The sequence below is a fragment of the Dendrobates tinctorius genome, unplaced genomic scaffold (genome assembly GCF_039654945.1).
Source record: "Dendrobates tinctorius isolate UK_male_01 unplaced genomic scaffold, ASM3965494v1 ptg000205l, whole genome shotgun sequence".
Classification (NCBI taxonomy): domain Eukaryota; kingdom Metazoa; phylum Chordata; class Amphibia; order Anura; family Dendrobatidae; genus Dendrobates; species Dendrobates tinctorius.
The window spans coordinates 2469295-2486397 of NW_027361872.1; the positions used below are offsets into that span (position 1 = coordinate 2469295).

Here is a 17103-nt window from a genome sequence, read left to right on the forward strand (position 1 = left end):
TGGTATTTGTTATGATCTATGTGATTATTGTTATGCTGTAATGTCTATCGTCTGTACAAGTCCCCTCTGAAATGTAAAGTGCTGCGGAATATGTCGGCGCTATAGAAATAAAATGTATTATTATTAACATCGGTAGAAAGGTCCCCGTCATTTCACCCTATTTAATGCAAAGAGAACAATCTGAGATTATGCAGCATAAACTGATGTTTTGTGTTTTTAGTATACACGGAGCCGGGTAAATTTTATCTCGGATTTTCTTTGCAGCAACTTTAGGCTACGTGCAAATGTTTAGTGTCTGTGGCAGAAAGATCCTGCGAAAACAGGAAAAATGAAGTATAAAATACACGTGTTTGTATGTATTTTCCCAAATCATTAATACGGGTGAAATCCGCAGCAAAAATAATGAAAGAATTGACATTCTGTAAGGAAAATAAGTGACGTGGGCACAAGACTTCAGGAATCTCGTTGGCTTTCCTAGCACTAAGGAAATCCTTCAGGTTTTGTGACAAAACTGCACAGAAAAAAAAGCGACAAAAATGCAAAGTGTGCAGAGGCCCTAAGGCGCAGCGTTTCTGATGCAGCAAATATATGCAGGGTCAAAAAACGCACCAAAATGTCATTTCAGGAACGCAGACGAAATCTGATTTACCGTGCTCCCATTCTCAGCGCTGCTATTATAACACACTTTAGATTTTCTGCAAGCAAATCCTGAGGAAAATTCATTCCTTGGTTACCCTGTGGGAATCTACCCATAGACAGTGGCTTTTTTTAATAAGCCGCCTCTCCTATCAAATCCTTCCAGAGTTTTGCATCTGGAAGTATGAGGTAAATTAGCAAGAACCTCCAGGAACATGCGCAGTACGCGTGTGTGACAGACCGCCTGCCCTCATCCAAGATGGCGCTCAGAACCCAATGACGTGTGACGTATGACGCCGTTGCCGGGCGACGCGGCTCTCTCTCTCTACGGCTTGTTGTCATCCTGTGTTGCTGCTGTTCAGTGTTGGCGGGAGATTCCAGCATGGCCGTGCAGCCGAAGGAGAAGCTGTGCATGGACAGCGGGGCGGAGAGCGGCTTCCTCAGCTTCTATCACGCCATGCCGGACAAGCCGGACACCACGGTGCGGGTGTTTGACAGGAACGACTACTACACGGTGCACGGCGGAGACGCTCTGTTTGCCGCCAAGGAAGTGTTCAAGACCAGTGGTGTCATCAAGTATCTGGGATCAGGTGGGGACTGTGTCCTAATACTGGGGGTCCCTGGTGTCCGTGTCAGGGGGGTCTGCAGACCACTGTAACATATGATGGCCATTAACCCTTTGTCTCCCCCCTCCATGTCATTCCGCGTTTGACCAGGATTTGCTTTCATCGTGGCATAGAAAGGGTTACACAGGAGTTGTCGGCTGCGTCCTGTGAGGAGCGGTTGTCAGGAAAGCGAGGGTTGCCGTTCTGTGACCGCAAGCGGAGATCCTGAACGTTGGGGTGTCAGCGATGACCGAAAGGGGGAGGCTGCGAAGACTTGAGCGACTAATCGGACTCGCTGGGAGTTTCTTAAATATTTAGGATTTTAGTAACGTGAATCGTGAAGGAGTTTAGAAAAACCCAACGCGTTATTCTCCCCTTCCCTTAGCCCTCACCGGCCTCCTTTTGCCACTGCAGTAGTGATGAGCGAGTAGACTCGTTGCTCGGGTGTCCTCCCGAGTATTGTGGCGTGCTCGGAGATTTAGTTTCTGTCGACGCAGCTGCATGATTTGCGGCTGCTTGACAGCTTGAATACGTGTGAGGAATGCCTGCTTGTTAGGGAATTGCCACATGTATTCAGGCTGTCTAGCAGCCGCAAATCATGCAGCTGAGACGACGAAAACTAAATCTCCGAGCACGCCACAATACTCGCTCATCACTAGTGTTAAACCATTCTGTACCCTGTGTTCATTATGCTTTGGTGTCTGCAGAGAGCTCGGAGCACAATAAACAGCAATGGGGGCAGTATAGATTCAGGACCTGCTGATTCCATCAAATCTTCCTGTGAGGGTACGTGCCCACGATCCGGACTTGATGCGGACGCTGCCTAGTTACGCAGCGCCAATCCCGCAGCGTCCAGCTGTTACAGCTTAGTGGATGGGATTCCAAGAAATCCCATGCCCACTATGCGTCCACAGACACCCGTGGAGACGGACATGCGGTGTGTCTCTCCAGCCAGTTTCTCTTACGGAGACCCCCGCAACAGAAATTACATCAATAGAATGCCAAAAAAAAATAAAAAACCCACCTGGAAAAGCAATAGCGCTCCCCCAAAAAAGTATATAGTGCATAGTCACTTCTATTTATGGGGTGGTCCAAAGGCAAAGCATTATTCTCCTAAGTCCCTATCTATTTAGTCCCATAATTCTAAGCTATTTTTTTTTAAATATATTAGCTTTAAAAATTCCCTAATTACACTATATAACTGCTTTTTTTTTTTTTTTTAAATAAATATTTCCTGTTTGATGACGATTCGTTTGAGTACCCCAGCTTCCACTGGCGATACTCAAAACAAATCATCAGACAGGAAATAGGAAAAAAAATACAATAGCTGTTAGATAGTGTAGTTAGGCAACGGTAGGGAATTTTTAAAGCTAATATATATATAAAAAAAAAACCCAACAACTTGGAATTATGGGACTAAGGGCCCCGTTACACGCTTCAGTGTCCCAGCGATCCCACCACCGATCCGACGTGGATGGGATCACTGGGACATAGCTGATCACTGCTGAGCTGTCACATAGGCAGCCCCTCCAGCGAACAGGACCAGCGAGCAAGCTGGTATCCAGGGTAAACAGCGGGTAACTAAGAGCCGCGCGATTCTTACCTGCTGTCTACCCTGGATACCAGCTCCCAGCGTCGCTGATCGTTGGTCTTTCGCTGTCACACGCAGCGATGTGTGCTGCCCAGCGGGAGACCAAGGATAGAATTATGGCCCAGACCATTAGGCAACGTTTAATGATCAGCCAACTGATCGTTGCTACATGTCACGCAACAATGTCGTTTCGACATCGCTGCAACGTCACCAAACTGGTGACGTTGCAACAATATCGTTCACAATATCGTGTGTAACGGGGCCTTAAATAGGGAGTTAGGAGAAAAATGTTTTGCCTTTGGACCACCCCTTTAAGGGTAGGGTCACACGACCAATGTCTCCACATCTGAGAAAAACGGTTCGATGAGCATGATCCGATTTCTTGGATGTCGTGAGGGAAAAAAAAGAAGTTTCTCCATTCTGTCAGTTTGTGAAAATCAAATTATTTTTTTTAATTTTTTTTTTTTTTTACCCTCCTCGACTTATAGTCTTGGATTCTTGATTTAATTCTGACACTCGGATCAATATCAGATATGCCTCTGATTTTTTTTTTTTGTGTGTACACAGCCCTGTAGCACTCATACCTATGATATTCTAACAATGAAAACCCACAGATGGCACTTGAAAATCGGTCGTGTGCATGAGCCTTAAGAGGAGTGACCTGCTCATTGTTTGGGTAGCTTCCACCCGAAAGCTGCCCGCTCGCTGTACTTCACCACTGGTGTCTTTCACTCTACACTGTGGAGTCGCTGCAAGAACAACAAGAGTGCCGCTTCAGGCAAAGTTGCCAGAGTTTTTCCTGAAGCGACTTTGCCTGTGAATACTCTGGAACTCTAGAGTAGACATGTGCAAATGTACTTACTTGGGTTTCCTGAGATTTGAAAATAATTAGCTACCGGTAAGTGCAAAGAATAGGTTAAAAGAAAAGCAAACACAGCATACTGGCCTCATCAGTTTCCAGCAGCGATTATGCACCCTACAAACCTACGTCACTGCAAAGGGAATGTTATAACACCAGCGCAGTCCAAAGAAAATATGCAAAAGGACACATCTAAGAAATATTTGTTACTCGCTTATATATATTGCCATTAATTTCAAAGCGCTTTACAGACATTATCATCATCCCTGTCCCCATTGGGGCTCACAATATATATATTCCCTATCAGTGAGCATGAGAATGTCCAAATAATACAAGGATGATATAAAAAGTTATCACCTTTTTATGTCGAAAATATGGAACATAAAAATATTAAGGCTGCGTTCACACGTAGCGTTTTTTTCGTGTTTCCGCTGCGTTTTTTAATGCGCGATTTTGCTGTGAAAATGCCCAAAAAAAAGCATGCCATGCAATCCTATGGGATTCCGCAATGCTGTGCAGATTTTTCTGTGGCGGAATCGCATCGTGGAAAAATACACAGCATGCTCATAAATTTTGCGGAATTGCTGGAAAATCCCGAAAATCCGCACACATAGGAATGCATTGTTCTGCTTAGTTTCCGCATGTGGCTGTGCCCACTATGCGAAAAGTAAGCAGAATATTTGCGGATGGTACCCAAGGAAGGTGAAAAAAACACGATTTTTTATTTTTTTTATTTTTAACATTATATATTTTACTATTGATGCCGCATAGGCGGCCTCAATAGTAAATAGTTGGTCACACTCGTCAAACACTATGTTTGACAAGTGTGACCAACCTGTCAATCAGTTTTCCAAGCGATACTACAGATCGCTTGGAAAACGCTAGCATTCGGCAAGCTAATTACGCTTGCAAATCACTAGTTTTTCCATGGGAATTTAAAATGCGGTTTTCTCGCATATTTCCCGCGGAATGGAATTCCCGCAGAAATTTCCGCAGCAATTTCGGAACGTGTGCACATAGCCTAAAAGATTCACATGAATCAACTCAATGAAATGGAGGTGGGACTACTGAAAACAACTATATAGGTAATATTTTGGGCACATGAAGAGGTGGAAGTACCATCAAAACCGTGCTCAGATAAACTCAAAGAATGTAGTAAATCTATATGTAGATGTACGTGCCACAATATTGCACCAATATGAGGTACAGATAATCAAATGGATGCTAACGTATGGAACAAAACATAAATGCAAGGAATAATTATGATGAATGAATATATGGAAAAAAGAAAGAGTAATAAATAAGATAATAATGGTAGCCAAAAGGTGACATTGATACAAATACAAATTATGGGATCAAGGAGCCCACCTGATATGTGTTTTGCTCAACATGCTTCATCAGTGGATTTACCAGTATCTTAACTTTTTATTCTATTTTTTTCCACTTATTCATCATTATTATTCTTTATATTCATATATAGTAGCCCCTTTTGATTATCTGTGCCTCAAAGTGCTATAATGTGGCATGTATATATAGATTTACTATCTTCTTTTAGTTTATCTTAGTACGGCATTGACTGTATTTCCAAACTCTTCATATGCCCAACATTATACACATATAGGGGTTTCGGTTTTCCCACCTTCATTTTCATTGTGTGGATTCATTGCAATCTTCTTTTAATAATTTTCTTATGTATTTTCAATAAAGGTGGTGACTTTTTATATCATTCTTGTATTATTTGGTGGTTTTCATTCTTCCTCTATGGGTTTTGCTAAAGTGAATGTTGCATGGCACGTGATCGCTGCAGGAGGTAAACAGAGGCTGTCGGGGCAGTGACATTTTTACAAATCCCAGGAAATCTCTTTAGTTTTTGGTTTTGGCGCATCTTTGCCTGTCAATGCACAAAAACAATGAATAATCTAATTTGTGCTTTAGCGTGTGCCGATTTCTAGAGAAATTGTAGTAAATAATGCCTCTTACGCTAAACCGCACCTACTTACATAAAAAAAAGATGGCATTGGAAAGGCAAAACGAAAAAAGTGACATTTGCAACTTTTTGCTCTACGGACCTGATACACTCCTCCCAGGAGACCCTTTTTTTTGCTGGAGATGTGTAATCAGGGCCAGATATTGCATGCATTTTATGTGCTCCTTTACCATACAGGAGGGAATCATTCTGTGGCCATGGGATATAATAAGATAAATTATTATTCATCATTATTATTCTCATTTTAGGCAGTAAGAAGTTGGAGAGCGTGGTGCTCAGTAAGATGAACTTTGAATCTTTCGTCCGGGATCTTCTTCTCGTTCGTCAGTATCGTGTAGAAGTTTATAAAAACAAGTCCGGAGGCAAAGCCTCCAAAGACAACGAGTGGCACTTGGCTTTTAAGGTACTGACCTCAATTTCTCATTTTCTGGCGGGGTCTCTGTCCTTTACCTTGTGACCCAATGAAGCTGTGAACCAAATGCTCGTTTGGCTGACCGCTATTTCTCTGACAAGCTTTCATGCCTTTTTTACAAGGAGATGGGAGTTAACTGTTGTTACCTTTGACAGCATATTAAAGGGTTATTCTAAACTTGTCTTAAGGAGCGCATTACTCCTCAGCCTGTTTGCTTCCTTCTTACAGTGAGTGTTTCACTCCTCAATGATTGACAGATCAGAGAAATCTGCTGCCTGAACTGTGTTCTCTCCATTACTGCCAACAGGCAGCTTTGCCTTCGCAGCATCGGCGAGGCGCAGGTGCATCGCACAAGGCCGGATTAACCTCCAGTGCTGCACTCCTTGCCTTCGGTGGCCGGCAATCTACACAATGAGCTGTACAACTGTAAAAGCGACAATCACTCTCTTTTTGAGAATGAAAATCATTTTAATAACAAGTAGATTGCAAAGTTGCTTGGTTTTAGAAGCACTTTGCAATTTTACTCATTTTTACTCATTTTTGAAGATGAGAAAGCCTTTTGTCTCCTGGAGAAGGAAAAAGGATTTGGTGTTTGAATTCAGCATGCCTAATCTTTTTTCTGACAGCACCTGCCCTGTGAGAGTTGGGATACTTTCATTCACATTAAAGAGGGTTGTTCAGGTTTGTCATGGAAATTTGCATTCACGTTAAGTGGCTGCAGACTTCTGAGTTCCCACAGTACGTGCATTGTGTTGTCAGGTTTCTCCGGTCATTTGACTGCAATATGCATATTTCTGGCCACATTCTGACTGGATGTACACAGCCTTGCTCAATGCAAGTGAATTGAGCGAGGCCTCACATTTCTAACCGGGAGTATGCTTGTCACATACTTGCGGACACATGACCACCTGCCTTCGCCACTGGCTTTGATGAATCTTGACACACGCTGCAGACTTTCATGTCAAAACTGGACATCCCCTTTAAATGGTTGGCCAGTTCCACCAAAATCATCATATTTGGTTAATTTTAATGTTCTCTGGATGTGGGACTCCATTTCCATGTGAAGATTGATGGTTCCCTGTCTGGTTTGGTGAGACGTTCTTCAGCAGCATTAGTTAGATGGAGAATGAATAAAGAAGTGGCAGCGGCCCTGCTTGTTAAATAGGTTGCCCACTACTAGGACAACCCCTTATCGATATGAATGTTTGGTGCCTATAAAAATGAGAGAACTTCTAGTTGCCTTCAGTGCCTGTGTCAGAAACCTGTGTTTGCACTCACGTTCACAGGGTTCTCGTGCTGTTATGACATGTGAACCCTATGCCCAAACAGCACTGGCGTCACTCTTCCTGCCTCCGGACATGGTGAACGTTAACAAGAAGCCAGCGCTGTGGTTGCTCTCTGACTCACTTTTGATTTTCAATTTGTCTGAAGGTGACAGTGATGTCATCGCTGATTGGGTGCAGGGCTCACGTGTCATTACAACCGCATGAGAGCCCCGGGAATGCCAGTGCTGGCACAGGAGGTGAGTATAAGTGTTTTTATTTTTATTGGCGCCAAACATTCAGATCGGGAAGTGGTTGTCTCAGTAGTGGATAACCCCTTTTACTTGTGCCTGTTGTAGAAGTAACAAATCGTTTCTCTTGAGACTCTTTCAGACGTCCATGATTATCAGTCCAGTCTCGGGTCTGAATGCTCGGATGGACCACGCATCTCCGGGACGGAGCGTGCCACCCGCATAGAAATACATAAAGCTGCCATGCTCAAGTCAAGAGACTCGCGGCCAGTCAATGTATTGCGGTCTGAGACCAGACCACTGATCAGACTTCTGAAAGAGACCTTACTCTGATTGTAGTAAATGGAGTGCGCATGCATATGGATGGCAACCGGTTTATTCATTTTTCACCGGGGGATGGTGCCTGTCACCTGGCAGGGTCCTCCGAACTACACATATACCTATGCCGTAAATGTCTGTTAGTAAATCCCCTTTCAGCAGCCGGTTGGACTACTTACTCAGTGTCGAGAAAAGTAGTTGGCGAATAAGATGTCTACATAATCAAATGGCTGCAAAAATGTACGCCAGAAAAGCTTAGAAAACCAAGTTGGAGCTGAAAACTTCCATGTTGGAATTTTTCACCTTAAATATTCCCTTGTGAACCAGAACTAAGAGAGTTGGGCTCCAGTGAGTAAAACACACCTTGTATTTATCACGTCAGTTGTGATACAATCGTCACATTGAAGTTTTCTAATTGCACCTTCTGCTTTTGTTTCTCAGGCGTCTCCAGGAAACCTGACCCAGTTTGAGGAGATTCTGTTTGGGAACAATGATATGTCCTCTGCCGTCGGAGTTGTTGGTGTACGGTTGGTCAGCTCCGAGGGACAGAGATTGGTTGGAGTTGGTTTTGTAGATTCCACTTTCAGGAAGCTTGGAGTGTGTGAATTTCCAGATAATGATCAGTTTTCTAATCTAGAAGCTTTACTAGTTCAGATCGGACCAAAGGAGTGTGTGATGCCGGGAGGAGATGCTGGCGGAGACTTGGGGAAAGTAAGACAGGTGAGTCAGAAATGTCTGCGGTGACCTGCGTGCTGCTGAGCTATAGCCACACTGTTTAAATATTAGACTCTGGCCGAAGCAAGTTTTGGGATTCAGATGTTTTTTTTTTTTCAGACCCTTGTGAACATTAAATGCGCCTTAACAACATATGACGTAAATTTACATCATATGTCATGTCCCCAACTTTGATGTTGGCCCCGTCGCTGAACCTGCATCTTCCCCTGTACATCTGATTTAGTCAGCTGTCATGTGCCATTAACAGCCGCAGGTAGATTGGAGCTCATCACAAATCCCGCTAATTGGCACCCCTTTTGTGGGATCCCGAGCACTGATTGGTTATCATGACAGCCGGGGTCTGCAGTAGACTCCCTTTCCCGTCATTACAATACTCCTGTGAACGATGGCTTGTGGCGGCTTTCATAGGAAATTGTGATTTTTCTATACATAGCAGTGCTGAAGTACTACTATGTATAGCACAGGTGATTGGACGATTGCAGCTTCAAGTCTCGTAAGGGGACTATTAAATAAAGTAGAATTTTTTTATTTTTTTTTTTGAATATGCAAGAACAAAAAAAAAAGTTTAAATCGCCCTCCTTTTGCCAAATTGAAAATAAAACAAAGAAAAATTACTCATATCGCTGCATTCAGAAATGTCTACTCTGTCAAAACATAAAGTAAATTAATCAGATCGGTAAATGGCATAGCGAAAAAAAACAATTGTGATGCCAGAATTAAATTTTTTCTTTTTACAGCTGCAACATAAGAGGCGATCAACGTATCGTATCTACCTCGAAATGGTATCAATAGAAACGTCCGCTTAGGGCACAAAAAAAAGTCCTTGCTCAGCTCCAGATCCCGAAAAAATGAAACCGGTACGGGTCTTGGAAGATATCATCGAACACAAAAAACATTTTTTTTTCATACAAATTTCAGATTTTTTTTTCACCACTTAAATAAAAAGTAAACTATGCATGTTTAGTATCTGCGTACTCGTACTGACCTGGGGAATCATATTGCCGGGTCAATTTTTCCATACAATGAGCGTGGTAAATAATAGTAATAATAAAAAAAGCAATTTTGCCACGCTTGAAATTTTTTTTCCCGCTTTCCAGTACACCATGTGGTGAAGTCAACACGGTGCTAATCAAAAGTACAACTCGTCCCACAAAAATCAAGCTCTCAAATGGATATATTGAAGAAAAATTAAAAATAAATTGTGGAAGGGTTGGAAAAAATAAAAAACTGAAAATAGCTATCGCGTTAAGGGGTTGACTCCCAACATCTAAGTATGGTGGCGGACAGGCATTTCCACTGCAGAGAAGATGCCACATTACATAGCGGCTGTTAAGATGAATTTCTGTCCTTGTGCTACAAAAGACGTCTTGAGTTCTCCAGATTGGAAGTTGCTTGCACAGAGCGTCTCTCTTTCTTGGGTCACAGAAGGGAGGCCCCAGCGGTTTGTGGTGCGAGCTAGGTTATGTCTGCTTCTTTGGGATTTAAATTTTAGTTCTCATCTTTATTTTTGTGTAATTTCTTTTCAGATTGTTCAGCGAGGTGGGATTCTCCTCACTGATAGGAAAAAGGCTGAATTTACTACCAAGGATTGCGTACAAGATCTTAACCGGCTTCTTAAAGCAAAAAAAGGAGAACAGATCACTAGCGCCGCATTACCAGAGATGGATAAGCAGGTACACTTGTGCTCCAGTGACTGAGGCTGGGAAGCTACACAGTGAAGTGTCTCACAACTGTTATAGAGCAGAAATAATGCTGTAAAAATCACAAGACACAGTCACATATGATTTGCTTGAGTCTATTATGGTCAGTCACATGCGACTTGCAGCCAGTGACAAAATATCAAAGACATTTGGAAACATTTGTGATTCCATCGCGATAAGTGACCACCCTGTGATCTCAGTGTTGTGTGACATGTCGCCTATGAGCCTGTCCTAAATGACATGGCATTCAGCTCCGCCATAGACTTCATCACAGCACAGCAGTCCCATGTAATTCTTTACTATCCAGCTATCTTATGTCCTTATATATCCAATGTACTTGAGTTATTCTTCAAATTGCCTCCATAATGCAACTTGTGATAGTGCTTTCTGTGACTTTTTTTTCTCCTTATGAAATATAGTTACAATGAGGCCTTTTACATCTATTTTGATGCTATATAATGAGCTTGTATACAAGATTTAAGACTTACTGTGTTATGTTTCTGTGCATTGTAAGATATACTGATATCCCGACATATACTGATGCAGGAGTAGTTTTCTTTTAATATTTGGTCTGTTATTTGATAAAACAAAAATGTTGTAAAATATTCATTAAAAACGTGTACAAACCCCATAATATACAGTTTCAAAGGTAATGTGTTATCAGAAATTGACATATTTTTTTTTTAAACAAGGAAACAACACACGTACATTAGCAGCAATGAACAGACTGTCCAATCTTTTGTATTGAAGCATCTAATGAGTGTGTGTAAAAGTAAATGTGAAAGGAAGATGAGCAGGTTCAACTGTGATATTGAGGCCACACAGTTATTAGTGGGGCTCAATTTGTGTCTATTTGGATAAAATACTAGTTTTGGATAACAACCCCCTTTCTGTACTCTTAGGTTGCAATGTCAGCCCTGTCTGCAGTCATGAAGTATCTGGAGCTATTATCGGATGAGTCTAATTTCGGTCAGTTCCAGATGACCAGCTTTGACCTGAATCAATACATGAGATTGGATAATGCTGCTGTTGGTGCATTGAACCTCTTCCCTGTAAGTTTAGAATACCGGAATTTGATTTAGAATTGGGCTCAGTTTACATCTTGCTTTCTAAAAAAAAAAAATATATAAACGTGCAGTACCTATTGGCCATCAGTGTATTCCAGAAGTGTCCTTTTGGTATATACTTAGCTGGTATGGGCAGGTAAAGTCCACTACTCTTTCCTATGATGAAGACCTTAGTAAGAGGTATGCTTTGCTTTATATACTTATTTTTTTTTAATATTTTTTTTTCTAGTGGTCAATATAGGCTACACCTGTGAAAGTTTTCTATTTGAGGTATACGTTGGGAAATACTCCGAACATATACCTCCAATGTAGCAAGAAACGATATGTGAGCGGAGTATTACATTGTTTGAAAAACTGGCCTGGTGCAATCACACTGCTTCCTTTCTTTTAGGGCGCAGTCAGAAGGCCGTATAAATCGGACCAAGTTCAGATGCAAATTGGCGACTCTCCTGATTCAAGCTTGACAGCTCATTGAATTATATGGATCTGTCACCACGCTCGGGTCATGAGAGCCACTGGTCAGTTCGGGCAATGCGGTCTGATCTCTCCGATTTCCATTGGAGTGCAGTAATTTCTTTAGCGTTCTATCTCCGACTCTAGGAGCGGAAATGTTACTATCAATTGTGCTATTAACTTCTACCTAACAGAATGAGGCTAGTTTCACATTAGCGCTTTTGAGCGCAGTGACGGCCTGCGCACGGCCGCCGCTAAGCCCCGCCCCTGCCGCGCCTCCGCCGGTAGCTCCGCCTACCGGCGCATGACGCTGCATGCGTCCTGCGTCCCCTATCTTTATCACTGGGGGCGCAGGCCGTGCGCAGTATGCGTTTGGCGGCGCATGCGCCTTTTTGACGGTGCGCCGGCGCAACCAAACTGCAGCAGGTTGCGCACCGTCAAAAGGACGCATGCGCCGCCAAACGCATACTGCGCACGGCCTGCGCCCCCAGTGATAAAGATAGGGGACGCATGCAGCGTCATGCGCCGGAAGGCGGAGCTACCGGCGGAGGCACGGCAGGGGCGGGGCTTAGCGGCGGCCGTGCGCAGGACGTCGCTGCGCTCAAAAGCGCTAATGTGAAACTAGCCTAACCCTTTAGCACTTATGTAAAAGATAGGTGCTAACTTCTAGATTGGTGGCTTCTGACTGCTGGACTCCCCACCGATTGGCAGAACGGGGCACTGTTATTCCTGTTAGAATGAGACGGCAGATTGCATGGTTGACCGCCGCTCCATTCGTTCTGACACTCCGTCGGAATCTTAGCGGTCACATTTCCACCTGTGGAAGGGTTCTGCGAACAGGTTTTTGCCACCTAATCTGAGAGCAGCTTGATCTACAGATGAGATCTTGATTCCAGCTATGTCACTTACTGGGCTGCTTGCTGTATAATTTGTAAAATCATTGTTTTATCAGCATGAGATTATCACTATAGGACTAGTAAACCTGCTGCCTGTTTATCCAAGCCGGTCCCCCACAGAAAGCTGCCAATCAATGGTGTGGGTGGGCTTATATAGAGCTCTTCATTCAGAGAACTGCTAGATCTACAGCAAATAAGTTTTTTAATCAAAACTGTACCAAGCAGCCCGGTAAGTGACACATCATCAGAATCAGCGTTTTTGTGTCTACATCATGCTGATTTTTAGATGGGGTAGTAAAAACCTGGTGACTGATTCCCTTTAAAAATTGTTTTTTATGAAAATGTTATTTCAGGGAGGGAGGATTTCGGGTCTATTATCCTGCAGTTAGGAGATAATTTCCGACTGCTTGGACACCTATTGTGCGCCAGAAGAGGGCACTTTTAACCTTGTTAGAATGAATTGGCAGTGTGTCTACGCGACATCTGCTCCATTCAATCCCTCATCATGAAACAATCACTGACCTCAGGGAGACCAGTCAAAGAAAACACTGCGGCAGCCGGCAAAGGCGCTCAATCAGTGAAATCCTAGGTGCATTGCTCCCTGGGAAATACGAATATGCAAATAAAGTCCGTGTAGCCTCATTTAAGAGTCTCAAACACGGGACTAGCCAGATCTTCCTCCAGGGAAGGACCCAGCCAAGGAGTGGCTCCTTTTGGAAACCACCAATACCACCATATTAAGTGGCCCTTTAAGTCAATATCCAGCTCTTTACGAGTTTACAGATATGACAAGGGAAATACCAAGGCCACGTATCCATCCACAGACAGCTGTTTTGGGGTGTTGCCCCTCATCAGTGTGGAGTAGGATTTTGGCTAGGTGGGAGCAATTATTGACTTAAAGGGCCACTTAATATGGTGGTATTGGTGGTTTCCGAAAGGAGCCACTCCTTGGCTGGGTCCTTCCCTGGTGGAAGATCTGGCTAGTCCCGTGTTCGAGACTCTTAAATGAGGCTCCACTGACTTTATTTGCATATTTCCATTCAATCCCTATGAGACTGCCGGAAAAATCCGAGAACAAAGCAGTGATGATAATTTTTATTTCTATAGCGCCAACATATTCTGCATCACTTTACATTTCTGTACAATGGGACTTGTACAGACAATAGAGACATTATAGAATAACACATAATTCAACAGATACCAAGAGGAGTGAGGGCCCTGCTGTTCACAAGCTCACAATTTATGAGGAAATAAGAGGGGAGACACAAAACGTAAATGGTAAAATGTATTTGTGTTGTACGTTCCAGCCATAATATAATAAATAGGGTGTTCACATAACGCTGCATGAACCGGTAACCAACCAGTATGTGTACAGTATAGATACAAAGTGCTAATAAGTGCATGGAGGCTGTGTAAACAGATAATACAAGGGTCCTGGTTTAGAAGAAAATGTTGGCAGGGCAAAACTGGAATAGTTACATATGTGAGGTGGTTAGGTGGTAGGCCAGTCTAAAGGAATGTGTTTTTAGGATGTGCTTAAAACTGTGGGCATTGGGGATCAATTTAATTGTCCTGAATAGTGTATTCCACAGAAGTGACGCAGCACTCGAGAAGTCTTGGAGACTGGAAAGGGAGGTTTAGATTGTTGAGGATGTTAGTCTTCGGAAATTAGCAGAATGGAGTGCATGGGTAGGGTGATAGAGATGAGGGAAATGATGTAGGGTGGTGCTGATCTGTGGAGAGCTTGGTGGGTGACAGTGACACATTTAATTGGACTCTGTAACGGATGGGCAACCAGTGCAATCACTGGCACAGGGTGGAGGCATCCGTGTAGTTGTTGGAGAGGAATATGACCCCGGGTGCAGCTTTCAGGGCGTATTGGAGAGAGGAGAGTTGGGTAAGAGAGAGACTAATTAGTAAATAGTTGCAGTAGTCCAGACGAGAATGGGTGAGAGAGACAGTAAGTTTTTGCCTAGTTTACAGGTAAGAAAAAGTTGAATTCCAGAGATGTTTTGGAGGTGTAGGTGAGAGCAGTCTCATAGGGAATGAATGCAGCAGAGGTGGATAAGGCCTCATCATTCTAGCTGGGTTAAAAGTTCTGCCGAACTGCAAGGCCCTCAGCAGCCGGACCCCTACAAATCTAGACGTTATCATCTATCCTATGGATAGCTAAGTACTGCTCCCTACTAGAATATCATTTTAAAGAGTGTTTTTTTTTGTTTTGTGTTTTTTTTCCTAATGAAAACGCTATGTAGTGGAGCAATAGTGGCAATTATTTGATATTCTGCTGTTTTGGATAGTAATAAAGAAAAAAGAATATGTTGGACTCGTCTTATGCGCATTTGCCAAATGTACCCTTGGGACGACCGTCACCTAATGGAGGCTGCCGAGCGTCCTTTTAGCTTTTGTCCGGCTGGTTTGCATTTACATACAGTGGGGCAAAAAAGTATTTAGTCAGTCAGCAATAGTGCAAGTTCCACCACTTAAAAAGATGAGAGGCGTCTGTAATTTACATCATAGGTAGACCTCAACTATGGGAGACAAACTGAGAAAAAAAAATCCAGAAAATCACATTGTCTGTTTTTTTTTTCATTTTATTTGCATATTATGGTGGAAAATAAGTATTTGGTCAGAAACAAAATTTCATCTCAATACTTTGTGATATATCCTTTGTTGGCAATGACAGAGGTCAAACGTTTTCTGTAAGTCTTCACAAGGTTGCCACACACTGTTGTTGGTATGTTGGCCCATTCCTCCATGCAGATCTCCTCTAGAGCAGTGATGTTTTTGGCTTTTCGCTTGGCAACACGGACTTTCAACTCCCTCCAAAGGTTTTCTATAGGGTTGAGATCTGGAGACTGGCTAGGCCACTCCAGGACCTTGAAATGCTTCTTACGAAGCCACTCCTTCGTTGCCCTGGCAGTGTGCTTTGGATCATTGTCATGTTGAAAGACCCAGCCACGTTTCATCATCAATGCCCTTGCTGATGGAAGGAGGTTTGCACTCAAAATCTCACGATACATGGCCCCATTCATTCTTTCATGTACCCGGATCAGTCGTCCTGGCCCCTTTGCAGAGAAACAGCCCCAAAGCATGATGTTTCCACCACCATGCTTTACAGTAGGTATGGTGTTTGATGGATGCAACTCAGTATTCTTTTTCCTCCAAACACGACAAGTTGTGTTTCTACCAAACAGTTCCAGTTTGGTTTCATCAGACTATAGGACATTCTCCCAAAACTCCTCTGGATCATCCAAATACTCTCTAGCAAACTTCAGATGGGCCCGTACATGTACAGGCTTAAGCAGTGGGACACGTCTGGCACTGCAGGATCTGAGTCCATGGTGGCGTAGTGTGTTACTTATGGTAGGCCTTGTTACATTGGTCCCAGCTCTCTGCAGTTCATTCACTAGGTCCCCCCGCGTGGTTCTGGGATTTTTGCTCACCGTTCTTGTAATCATTCTGACCCCACGGGGGGGGATTTTGCGTGGAGCACCAGATCGAGGGAGATTATCAGTGGTCTTGTATGTCTTCCATTTTCTAATTATTGCTCCCACAGTTGATTTCTTCACTCCAAGCTGGTTGGCTATTGCAGATTCAGTCTTCCCAGCCTGGTGCAGGGCTACAATTTTGTTTCTGGTGTCCTTTGACAGCTCTTTGGTCTTCACCATAGTGGAGTTTGGAGTCAGACTGTTTGAGGGTGTGCACAGGTGTCTTTTTATACTGATAGCAAGTTTAAACAGGTGCCATTACTACAGGTAATGAGTGGAGGAAAGAGGAGACTCTTAAAGAAGAAGTTACAGGTCTGTGAGAGCCAGAAATCTTGATTGCTTGTTTCTGACCAAATACTTATTTTCCACCATAATATGCAAATAAAACGAAAAAAAAAACGACAATGTGATTTTCTGGATTTTTTTTTCTCAGTTTGTCTCCCATAGTTGAGGTCTACCTATGATGTAAATTACAGACGCCTCTCATCTTTTTAAGTGGTGGAACTTGCACTATTGCTGACTGACTAAATACTTTTTTGCCCCACTGTACACTTTACTCAACTATATAGGAAAATGCAGCAGATTGGGATTTTCTGAACAGGAGTGTCCACTATTCTTTCCACCAGTACCACATTTATTTATTTTTTTTTATTAATACAATGGCCATTAATACAATGGCTGGAAGTATGAATCGGGGTGTTGTCCCAGATTAGCAGAACCATGGTCTAGTGGCCACCAAACCAGAGCCATGAGATCTGCCTCCTACCTGCTGCCATCCTCAGCACCTTTTTTTAACTAGTAGCCGCAACGCAATGTCATGAGTGTGTTTTGCCGCAGCAA

At 43.1% G+C, this 17103-nt stretch overlaps 1 protein-coding gene across 1 annotated transcript in view; it reads left to right on the plus strand.

The window, feature by feature from the left end:
- Window positions 1-876: 876 nt before the first annotated feature.
- The window catches only part of MSH2 (mutS homolog 2), a 194231-nt gene continuing 178004 nt past the window's right edge, over window positions 877-17103 (plus strand). The window contains exons 1-5 of the mRNA XM_073554007.1: window positions 877-1226; window positions 5927-6081; window positions 8363-8641; window positions 10183-10329; window positions 11259-11408. Of these exons, the coding sequence (XP_073410108.1) occupies window positions 1019-1226; window positions 5927-6081; window positions 8363-8641; window positions 10183-10329; window positions 11259-11408 (939 nt within the window). The 5' untranslated portion in view covers window positions 877-1018. The remainder of the gene's footprint in view (window positions 1227-5926; window positions 6082-8362; window positions 8642-10182; window positions 10330-11258; window positions 11409-17103) is intronic.